The sequence below is a fragment of the Camellia sinensis genome, unplaced genomic scaffold (assembly GCF_055761805.1).
Source record: "Camellia sinensis isolate YWXY unplaced genomic scaffold, ASM5576180v1 Unanchor1, whole genome shotgun sequence".
Taxonomy (NCBI): domain Eukaryota; kingdom Viridiplantae; phylum Streptophyta; class Magnoliopsida; order Ericales; family Theaceae; genus Camellia; species Camellia sinensis.
Window position 1 is genome coordinate 14307287 of NW_028128987.1, and position 12262 is coordinate 14319548.

Below are 12262 nucleotides of genomic sequence, written 5' to 3' on the forward strand. Positions count from 1 at the left end.
GGATATTCGGGCTTTGATTGGACCGGTGGATTTGAGTTTGGGCTCAGACTTGGGCTAGGTCTGGGCAGGCTCGAACATTTAAAAAAAAAAAAAATTTAATTTTTCTACCAAAATTTTGTTCTTTTCCATTAAAAATGACACTAGGTCATGGGCGAATCGGGCCTCGGGCAAGGTTTCGAGTGGACCTTGAGCGAGCCAATGGACTGAGCTTCAAAATGACTGCTTAGGCTCAGGCCTAAGGTCCCGAGCTAGGCTTGGGCCTGGGCCTAATAGGACTGGGCCCACCTTAGGCCGGCTGCAAGGGGGTTTCAGCCCGCCCACGAACCGCAAGCCATTTTTACACCCCTAAGGCTAATTCAATTTTATATTCTTATTTAGGGTGTCAATTTTTATTAAAGACCAATATTAATTTTTCCTTTATTATAGTGATTGTATTAAGGCATATTTTGGGAAGATGGTAAAAAGTGACTTTTTGACTTTAAATCAAGTTTTTGGCTTTCTTAAACAAATGATTTGGGAAGTTGGTAAAGAGTTACTTTTGACTTTTTTTATTAATATTTGTTTATGATGTCAAATCACGAAAAAATGATCAAACCACCCTCATTCAATTTAAAATATTTATAACTTCACCCATGTAGCACATTTTGACCCATGAGGGGTAGAATTATAATTTCACCAATAGCTAAAAATCAACTTCCCAAATGAAAAAAAATACAAAAAAGACAACTTTTAACTTTTGCTACAAACCTAAAAAAGTGGCTAAATTGTTTTTTTTCCTCTTCTCATTATGACCTTTATTATAGTAGTGGTTGGACTCTAATTGTTCAATTTAATCTAACTCATTTTTATATTTGTAATTGATCTCCTATTTAATAATAATAAAATTAATGTAATTTCTATAATAATTGTATTTTATCTCAATTGAGCAGACCAGAATTAGCATATTTGGTAATAACCAAATTTATTTGCATTCTATTATTTTAATGATATGAGATTGAGGCAATCTTGATAGATTTGATGGGTGATTAAAATGATAGTCATGTTGGCAAGAAAAGACGACAAATAAAATGGTTAATTATAGGTTTCCCTAAATCCAAAGACTCTTTGATTCAATTTTCATACAATTGAGGACCATTTTCTAGTGCTGTGCATTTCATTTATGTGGTGTTATACAAATAAAAAATTTATATAAAATTTCAGTTATATAGTATTATATAAATAAAAAATCTATATAAAATTTTGATCCAAAATAATATGGTAGTTTTTGAATCCTATCACTTTAAACACAAAAGTCTATTAATATGATTTATACTTTTAAGATTGTCATTATCACATTATTTTAAAATAAAATTTTAGAGTTTATTACACATTTAACTCTTGTACTTTGACCCAAGTTTTATTTTGGTATTTATAATTTAAAATTGACCAGTTTGATCTTTACACTTTAAATTTAGTTTCAATTTGGTCATTTTGTCCAAATTTCTATTAGTTTTTTTCTACGTATACATCATAAGAGATTGACACGTTTCCTAAAATAGTTAATTTTTACCTCCAACTTGAATGGAAAGATCAAATTGAAACTATAAAGTGTAAGGATCAAATTATTTAATTTAAAATTATAGAAATCAATATAAAAATTAGGAAAAATTGGTCTAACATCTCTCTCCAACTTTTAGTAATAGGAGAGGTCCACAATAAAAAAAAATTGTAGTCTAAGGTCCCTCACCCACACCCATATATAACACCCACTCTCTCATTCTCTCTCTTCTCACTCTTCTTGCACCAAACAACTCCTCTCTCTCTCTTTCTCTCTTCTCTTCGTCCGCAGCATTGTTCAAAGCTTCATTGGCATTGACTACAACGGAGGAATTCGCACTAGCAAGATTTATAAAACTTTGCCGATGGATATCGTCGATTTATATAAAAATTCCTGATAGTGTTTTATACAGTAAAATTTATATGAAGCAGAGCACTAGTCCTCATTGTTGTTTATCCGATCACTAGTCCTCCGATTAAGATTCCTCCGTCGACAAATATCACTACCCTCAGAGGAAAAATATCAAGAAGCAGAGCACTAGTAAGATTTATAAAGCATTGTAGCAGATATGAAAGCAAAAACAAAATGCATCAATTACATATCCACAAGCACAACTGGAAAATACTCATCATTGCTTCTCTTACTTTTTTCTTGTTTCTTCTTCATTGTCTTTATTGTTGATCTCAATAAACTAAATCTTAAAATCTTCATACAACATTTAATGAAGAAATCCACATAAAAAGATGTATTCGGGAGCTGGGGACATGGATTCAGCAAAGAAAGTGTTTGATGAAATGCCAAGGAGAGAATTTTTGTTATTCAACGAAGAAGGTGTTTGATTTTTGTTATACTCAATTTTCTCTGGTTTAAAATTGTGAACAAACACAATTTCTCTGATTTGATTAAAATTTCTCTGGTTCGGTTAAAACAATTTATTTGGTTTAAAATCATTGTGCTAAAATTTCTCTGATTTAGTTAAAACAATTTTCTTTGGTTTAAAATTGTGAACAAGCACAGAGAAATTTGTGAACAAAGTCAGAGGAATTTTCTGTGAATAGAGCCAGAGAAATTTCAATTTGATGTGAACAAAGCCAGAAAAATTTGTGAACAAAGCTGGGACCATGAATTTGTTTAGTAACTTGCTACTGTGGATCTTGCGTGGGGCTTCATCTGAAGGGTTCAACTTATTTCTTTCGATGTTTAGAGACGTGCGAGATCAAGGCAGCCAAGTTTATCCAAATCTAGCCAGGTAAGAAAATCATACAACACAAAATGCTCACTAAAGATTGGAATGTTGGTTGGTCCTTGTATTTTTTGAATGTTTAATTCTAATGTCATTGTCAAGGGTTTTATAGAAATATTAGTTTATACATAAATGGTTGCATAAACTGGATATGGAGTAATAGTCAACAACAACAACAAGATTGTTAATAAACAGAAGTTGAAATAAGAAAAGAAAAAGAAAAAAAAGTTCTTTAGTTTGAACTTAGAGAAATTTCAATTTTCTCTAATTTGAACCCAGAGAAATTTGGTGTTGGTAATGTGTAAAATTTTCTCTGTGATGTGTCCAGAGAAATTTGGTGTTGGAGATGTGTAAAATTCCTCTGTGATGTGTCTAGAGAAATTTGGTGTGGGTGATGTGTAAAATTTTCTCTATGATGTGTCTAGAGAAATTTAGAATTTTTTTGGTGATATATTCAGAGAAATTTGTAATTTTCTCTGGTTTGAACCTAGAGAAATTTGGTGTTGGTAATGTGTAAAATTTTCTCTGTGATGTGTCTAGAGAAATTTGGTGTCGGTGATGTGTAAAATTTTCTCTGTGATGTGTCCAGAGAAATTTGGTGTTGGTGATGTGTAAAATTTTCTCTGTGATGTGTTCAGAGAAATTTGAAATTTTCTCTGTGATTTGTCTAGAGAAATTCTCTGGATCGAATTTTATCTAGGTCGAATTTTTTTTGGATCGATATTGAGGGACCTTAGACATTATGAAAAATATTGAGTGCCCTTTATGCTATAAAATCTTAATACCAGAGTTTAAAAAAAATCCCCTAAAAATTAAATCAAATTCTAAGAGTAAAAAATGTAACTAACTCAACATTTTATGGCTTCCTATGTATGGTTGTTGGGTATGGTTCATCAACTAATTTAATGATCCACCAATTTCATTTGTCTTTTTTTTCTTCCCCACTTGTTTTCTTCTTCTTGAACAATCAATTAATCATGGCCATTAATTCATGTAAATTGGTTGGCTTATCACACATTGATTTGAAAAAAGGAACAAAATTGACCTACTTCTTTGGTCCATCTTTCATATGTTATTTGTTTCTATGTACCAATGGCAATGCTAGGTGCTTCTGAGAGATGCATTATGAAAATTATTTTTAGAAGTTATATTATATATAAATAGATTTTTCATAATATTTTTTTTGGAAGTAGCTTCTCATAAGTTGGTGATTCAATTAGAGAAGTGTTGTTGGTTTCATTAGGTTTATTTTGAAACTCATCTTGATAATTTGAACAGTTCATTTTATAAAGTTTATTAAGAAAATAATTTACATAAAAAATAAGGTGATTGAACATACATAATCAATCATATTTTTCTTATAAATTGAACAATAAATACGTTTGAAAATAGGTTGTTTATTTCTTTTAAGACAAATGTTATTTGATTGTTTGACTATTGATATTTAATGAACTTAATTTTTTTTATTTTTTTTTTGCATTGACATTTTTCTAGATAAATTCTACAAAATAAATAATTTGAATAATTGAAAATAAATCCAGAAATAGACCCACCAAACCCAATAACACCGCTCCAATTAGATTACCAAATGGAGAAGAACCCAACCAGGGCAGAGCTAGTTAGGTACTGGGAGGGGCACATGTCCTTCCTGAAATTACATTTTTAGTTATGGTTTAGAAAATGTTTTTAATATCTTGCTTCTAAAATTATATGTATAGCCTTAAAATTTTTGTCATTCTCCCTCCAACAAACTCAAACCACCATTCCATTCCCCCCCCCCCCCCCCAATTAAAAAATAATAATAAAAAAATAAAAACCACCATTAATTAAACAATTGACATTTATTGACTATTTTCTTTTCTTTTCTTTTTTTTTTTTTTTGTCCTCTACATCGAAAAGAAAAACAGGGAAGGGGGGCTACTCCCTCACCCTTCCAACACCTAACATATCTGCAACCAAAAGGTTGTGAATCTCAGCCGGATGCTCGTTAACTACTAGTAAATCTTCAGGTTGATTCGCCCTGAACTTCGCCAACGTATTGACTATTTTCATTCATTTCATATTATTAGAAAGTTCTACAAATATGAATGTCAAATGATTTTATTATAGTAATATGTATGATATTAGAAAAATGTTGCAATATTGATAATTATTTTTTTGTTTACTAAACTAAACAGTGTTCCAAACTGACGTGACGCAATATTTTGTATTAGTATTTGCAGACCCTGCTAAAATCTTGATTATGCCATTGAGCTCAATCTATACATATATTTTTATCATCAAATATATAAATAAAATAATTTCACATTAACGAATATATTAATAAATATGCGTAGAGACTCGTACATGAAAAGTGATTGAGACCCCCTCCAATCACTACTCGCACCACCCTTCACACACACGTGGCGGATGGTGATTGGAGGAGAAGGAAGAAAAAAAAAAATTGACCAATCAGAGAGAGTGGGGGCAAGGGAAGTGGGGAAAAAGGGAGTCCAGATCATTTTTGTTTTGTCATATTTGAATTGGGATGTGGGGAAAAGATGTGCGGTGGAGAGTCAGCAATCATCAACCCACCTAACCATGTTTGGTGGAATGGTTGCTTCACTGGTTTGAAGAGGTCATCAAAAATCATTCACCCAACACTTTTCTTTTGTTTCCCTTTTAAAAAAAAAAATTAATAATAATAATAAAATTAAATAAAAAAAACTGTTTGGCAGAGGGTGTGAGTCGGTGCCTACATTAGATACAATACAATACACCCGTTTAGAGCATCTTTGTTGTCAAAATCACACATTTCAAATTTGATTTTTAACATGTTTAAAATGTCCTATTTTGACAATAGATTATTTTGAAAAGATGCGTAAAAATTAACTCATTTTCAGTCATATCATCTCTCACATATTTTAAACGTTTTTTAATAAAAACAAAAATAAAAAATAAAAAAATCAACTTTTAACCATATTCTTAAAACAACTCAAAATATTTCAATTCTGTAAATTTAAAATTTCTGATTATGTTAATATGTTTATTGATATATTAATATGTGTCTGTATTTTGAATATCTAAAATTAAAGAGACGCGATTGCCTATATTCCTCTCTGATGATACTGTTCGTTCCAAGCAGAACGGGTCGGACTGATCCACGCTCCTCAATCCTACGCCTGAATGACCAAGCCCACCGAGAAACCTGCACACAAGTTCAACGGGAAACGTGGAGTCCCTAGTGAACTCTCCGACGAGCAAATTAGAAAGAGAAGTGGAGAGTAGTGATGGATTAGAGATAGAAAACTTAACCTTCTTCTTGTCTTCAACGTCTACTTATATCCTCTGATAATCATTTCGTTGTCCCTTTCGACTTGTCACCTTGGCCGAAGGTCTATGCTGTAACTTACCTTGTTCAGGGTAAGGGCGTGCTATCCCGACGGAGAAGGGTTATCGCAATAAATGCTATAGGAGGCCTAATTAATGACGATATGACGTAGCAATAACTTTACAGATCTTTGTCTGCTGAAGTGACTTGCGCTTCTCTTGCCATATGTCTTGATGCCATTGATTCTTATTGCTATGTGAGGCTTCAACTATGCTGGACTTCATTAATTGGATTATGTATTGAGCCCTAAGTGGTAGGCTTGAATTATTCATTGTGGATTGTAGCCTTTTGGAGTCTACCCATGTCACTCTCTTAGCACATTATAATTTTTTTTTTTCTTTTTCTTTCCTCTCTTTCTCAAAATGAAGGACAACTTTTTTTTCTCTTCATTTCCAAAGACAAAAAGATACCATTATATTTTCTTTTCTTTTCTTCTCCCTTTTTTGATTTGTTTTCTTTTATTTTCTTTCTTGATTAGACAAATAGACTGCCAAATTATTGGAGCTAGAAAAAGTAACAACATTAAAGTAAATATATATCCCTAAAAAAAAAAAAAAAAAAAAGAAGTAAATATATAAATAATATAATAAACTAATGGAAGAAATGACCAAGAAAATATTCAAATAATGTAAAAATCAAAAAAGTAAAGAATCCTAAAGCAAAAGTAGAATTGTTGCGTTCTAATAAAGCAAATCAACCCCACATCTAAAATAAATAAATAAAACAAAACAAGATAAAGCATATCATTACTTTGATCCTCCAAAGGTGCCATAAAATTGCACCTGAAGTAAAGCATCCTTGCTTTGACATATATTCCAAAGCTATACATGTATTATATTGAAGGGAGTGTCTTGTACAATTTTTTTTAGTTTGGGTAAAATATGCTATATTTATCACCTCTAAGGCTTCGTCAGTCAACTATATATTTTAATCAAAAAATCACTATAAATTATCACATCATTCTCTCTATTTTTCTATAAATCCTTTCATAAAAAATAAAAAAATTACTAAAATAATCATTTTCCAAATGAGGCCTAAATAATGAAGAAATTGCAAATTAACTTTACAATTTTAACATAATCATAACGTATTCTCCATAAGTTTTATATTCATACAATACTTAAAACTCGTAGTCTTACTAACCGTTTGACTATGACATCAGCCAAAAAAATCACACTACGAACTTCCTATTTTTCCCTTTATTATACATACGGAAGTCGAGCAGTGAAAAGTAGGGCTGCAAATAAATCGATCTGTTTATGAACAAGTTTGATTCGGCTCGGCTCGGCTCGGCTCGGCTCAGTTCGTTTAGTAAACAAACCAAACTCGAGCTTGTCTAAGCTCGGCTTCTCAAACTCAACTCGTTTATCTTTATTTAAATTATATAATAAATATAATTTATATATTAAATAATATTAAAAAAAATTATCGAATCGAGCCGAGCCGAGATCCAATTTCAGTAATATTAACAAGCCGGGCCGAGCTCAAGTTTCATTAATATTAACAAGCTGAGCCGAACCAAGCTCGAGCTCAATAAACAAACTCGATAAGTAAATGAGCCGAGCTCAAGCTCAACAAAGCTCGGCTCGACTCGGTTCGTTTACAGCCCTAGTCGCAAGGCACAAATCCTATAACTTACCTTAAATGAAAATCATTCACAGATGCATTGCTGAAAATCTAACCTCACAATCCTCCTACCCACCTGTGATGCATAGCCAAGCCTATTGACAATAAAATTTAAATCAAGCTCACAAGAACAGATCTATGTAATGAGATGCATAACCACGGTACCACAATCCACACACAAACCTTCCAATGCTAATGCAAGCAATCACTAAATGGTAAATGCACTAAGAATAGTTATATATATATACACACATACATGTCACATACATAAAACATAGTGAAAAGGTAACCACAAGGTACAAAAGAGAGCACTCCAAAAGGAACTGACTACCAGAGAAACAACCACAAAAAGCAAGAGAGTTCTCATGAAGGTTGGTTGAAGATGAAGCATTCAAACCTCGAAATTTTCAAAAGAAGAACAAGATCCGCCTTCATGTGAAAAAGCAATGAGCCTTACCACTGCTCTACTTTTAACATTCTCCAGGGGAAAATGGCAATAATGTTCAGTGACATTATGTGAACATTTTTTTTTTCAATCCATCAATATGTACAAAATACACAACAAAGGACCATTACCCCACGTCCACTACTACTACCACCACTACCATTGGTACACCACCAAATACACCTTAAAAATGCATCTGACTACTAGCTTTGAAATCTCACCTCATGCTTGAGTTGGAAACTTTGGGTTCTTAGGTTGTGGGCATTTTACATCCTCTTCAAACCTAATTCCCGCGTGGTATTTGAATTCTCCAACATACTTCCATTTCTAGTGCTTCAAAAAATTTCATCATCTGCGAAAGCAAATAGACAATAATCAAGTTAAAAACATCATATTGCAGACACAATATGCATTCTAATACAGATTGCAGTATGAAATCACAGCATCTCAGCAATGCTTGCAGTAGTCCAAACAAAAATGAATAATGCAGTGAAGAACATGCCCTATTTGTTGTTGTCAGTTGTAGTCACACATAGTGAATGTTAACTGCAAATGTCCCCACCAGAACTAATGGATACATGAGAGGAAGTCTGTGAAAAGCTGGAAGTAGCACACAAATAGCTACCCATCATATTGTCTTCACTTTATTTTACACTCTCTTTTTCCCCCCTACTTTTGATTGCAAATAATAGAATGGATATGCAGTCCAAAGAAAACAATACTGTAAAGACAACACAAAAGCACAAAGAGCCTCTATCAAACAGGTTGATTAAACCAAACCAAACCAAACCAAACCAAACCTTAAGTCCCATCAAATGGGGTAGAGGGACAGGTTGATTAATTCAAAAATTTTGTTAATTTGTTCCAACTACACATTTACTACATTTCAAATATCTATTCAAAAATTTTCAGCCAAAATGAAAAGAAAAAAGAAAAATTCATTTTTCCTACATCATCTAATTCTGTCTGCAATTCAATTTAGACACCAAGTCAGAAATGCAACTCCAAACCAAAAATTAGCCCACCTTAAATATGCAACCAAACAACATTCCCAAAAACAGGCCCGTTTAGAGCCTCTATTAGAACAAATTATAGATTATAGCTTAGAGCAGAAGTTTTTAACATCTTTGGTACAATGGTTATAGATTATAAATTTAAGTTGCAAAATGGTGTAAGTTTAATAAGCTGTAAAATACCTTTTTGTTGTGTAATTGGCTTGACCTTTGTCCTTAATAGACGTCGAAGATAAATGAGAGGGGTGAGCTGTTTTGGCTACAATGATAAGAAGCACCCTTTAGCCTTATTTGGCCTCAAATTAGGTTGAGCTAACTTGAGTTATTTTACCATAAGCTACATCAAACATGTTATTTTAGCTTAACTAAAGTTAAAAGCTGAAAGTTACAGCTTATAAGCTGTAAATGTCAATGGTAAATAAGGTCTTAAATGCTGTGTGTTGATACTTGTAACATCAGAGAACATAAAGCCTCAAGATAAAGAGTTACTAGACACAAATTTGGATCACATCACTTGCAATTCAACATGAACATGCTCAGTTTGAGGCTCTTTTAGCAAAAAATAAAATATAAAAATCTTACTCCTTAGAGATTCTAGAAAATTTTAGCTAAAAGCACCCCCAAAAGGCAAAGTAAATATAGAATCCAGACTTTCACAAGTCAAGATTCCAACTTTAGAATAGTAGATGAAGCTAGTACTAGTACCAAACCAAAATCCACCGTACATTTTATTTTACCATTCCAAACATATCCTGATTCAACTCAGCACACATCGATCCAACTCAAAACACATTTAAAACTTTAAAAAATTTGGGAGATCGTATGAATTTTAGTAAACAGAGATAGAAATGCACTCACCAGAAGCAGATCCTAGTCCCGGAAAATGACAGAATTGGATATATTCAACAAAGGGCTCAAACAATCCGGCGAGAATTTCCTAGCAAACAGGTAAGAATGCGTGAAATTGGATTTCCGGAGATTGTAAATAAGCTCGGTCGACAACTCCTGAGACCGATACGTATGTGGGTGGCCATTGATACTATCAGTCCAATTAACCCTAGTCAATGTATAACCAGTACACCCTTCTGGGTCCTCCATTGAAAGCAAAGTCGGAAAGTAATGTTCTTCAGGGTAACAAGACTGAATCCAAACACAAGGCAACCTAAATTTCCTCCACAATCTTCGATCTCGAATCACCAAGACGGCGTGCCTTCGAGTAAGAACAAAGAACTGAGACCCAACTCGGAATTGATCAAAGGGGACCTCAGGAAGCATCACATTCTTGCCCCTAGCATTGTACCTTGCCCAAAGAATCTTCTTAGTCGTCAAAATCTCGATGAAACTACGATACTGCAGAGTACCCAACTGAGCCAACTCGGCGATGGAGCGGTGAAAAAGAGTGTTGTAAACGAAATTGAAAGAATGAAGAGGTATGCAATGTTGGGAGAGGAGAGCGAAGAAGGCGTTGGATGGGTCGTCGATGAGGGCGTTAGCGATGAGGCGGCGAGCGGCGGAGATTAGGGTTGCGGAGGAGCGTTCAGTCTTCTTGGCCGGGACAAATCGATCGGCGGAGAAAACTCCACCGGGAGGGTTGATCTTGACAGTTGGGTCGGCGTGGACATAGATGTTGAATTGGTTTGTAGATCCATTGGCGAAGAAGATTTCCCAGAGAGGAGCGAAGTGAAGATCGGAATTGGTGAGGAAGAGGAAGGCGATTTTGGGTTTAGGGTTTGTGGAGCCGAGGCGGGACTTGGAGGAGGGGAGAGATCGGTGCGGCGGAGAGACGGCGGCGGCTTTGCGGAAAAGGGAGAGGTCGTCGAGGTCGTCCGGGAGAGAAATGGGGTGGGGGCGAGGAGGGAGGAGGTGGGGGATGAGGAGGAAGAGGAGAGGGAGAGAGAGTAAGAGGAGAAGAGTTGGGATCAATGGGGATGAGGAGAGGGACAACATTATTGATTTTTTTTTTTTTTTTTTTTTGGGGTCGGAAAATGAGTGAGAAAATTTTGGGGGTTGGTTGGTTAGATTAGATTGGTGTGGAGGAAAGTGAGGGAAAATGGGGGGTTTTGGAGGGTTTTTCAATTGTTTTGGGAGATGGGTTTTTGATTTTTGTGGGTTGTTGGAGAAGAGGATTGCTTGAGAGAGAGAGAGAGAGAGAGAGGAAAAAAAAAAAATGGGGGTTTTTGATTTAGGGAGCTAGAGGTTGATGATCAATCTCTCACGGTTGGTTGATATGGAAGTAAAGTGAAGTGAAGGGAGTTTAGAGAGAGAGAGAGAGAGAGAGAGAGAGAGAGGATGGAAGGGCCTGGAAGTGATTGGGACAGTGGGGGTTGGTTGCTATGGGTCGGGTGATGACGTTATATTTAGCGGTGTTGTGTTAATTATATAATTGGGTTAATCACATTAAAACTCTTGCAATCCGTTATGTTAATTCATTTTTAATTTTTTATTTAAATGATTTGATTCCTCTTAAATTTTCATATCAATTTGAAAAAACGTTGGTTTCATAGTTTTAGGAATTATTTGGAGTGTTCTAAATAAATATACTTTTTAATTTTTTAAATTAAAAAGTTGAGGGAATAAGATTGTTTGGTTTGTTTTTTAGAAAAAATTTTGAGAAAAATTATATACAAACAAATTTTCAAAAGTAATCAAATTAAATATATTTTTCCAAAAAAATCTTAAAATTTTGTTTAGTTACTTACTTTCTAAAATTACTCTCTCTTTCATACACATCAAATCAATCATTTTTTTTAAAACTTTCTCTCCTAAAATAATTTTCCAAAACCATTTCTGAAAAAAGACAAACCAAACAAGTTTTCGTACTTTTTATCTCAAAAACTACTTTACAAACACAAACAAAACACAGCCAGTTATTTGGGTTAATTTTTTGACTTTTTATGAAAAAATGTGTATTAAAAAATTGCATAAATTAATATAAAGGAGAAGATTTTTTTGGGTTGTACGGCTGTCCTTCATGCGCAGGTTGAATAGATGATAATAAATAATTGTCTACTTTTCAAGCATTTCACTA

At 33.8% G+C, this 12262-nt stretch overlaps 1 protein-coding gene across 2 annotated transcripts; it reads right to left on the reverse strand.

Moving 5' to 3' along the window:
* Positions 1 to 7985: 7985 nt before the first annotated feature.
* On the reverse strand, positions 7986 to 11581 carry LOC114280568 (glycosyltransferase BC10). Of its 2 annotated transcripts, XR_003635613.2 has the most exons (3): positions 10093 to 11557; positions 9418 to 9493; positions 7986 to 8573 (listed from the first exon to the last, which is right to left on the reverse strand). XR_003635613.2 is itself a non-coding variant. In XM_028222952.2 (2 exons), the coding sequence occupies exon 1, from the start codon at positions 11179 to 11181 to the stop codon at positions 10105 to 10107; it is 1077 nt and encodes a 358-aa protein (XP_028078753.1). In that variant the 5' UTR covers positions 11182 to 11581; the 3' UTR covers positions 7986 to 8573; positions 10093 to 10104. The 2 variants fall into 2 exon arrangements, 1 of the variants encoding a protein (XP_028078753.1); XM_028222952.2 differs by lacking the exon at positions 9418 to 9493 and having other exon boundaries at positions 10093 to 11581.
* Between the last annotated feature and the right edge of the window lie 681 nt (positions 11582 to 12262).

Bases quoted from the DNA above. Each gene is read 5' to 3' on its own strand.
- LOC114280568 (XM_028222952.2), bottom strand. From the start codon at position 11,181: ATGTTGTCCCTCTCCTCATCCCCATTGATCCCAACTCTTCTCCTCTTA.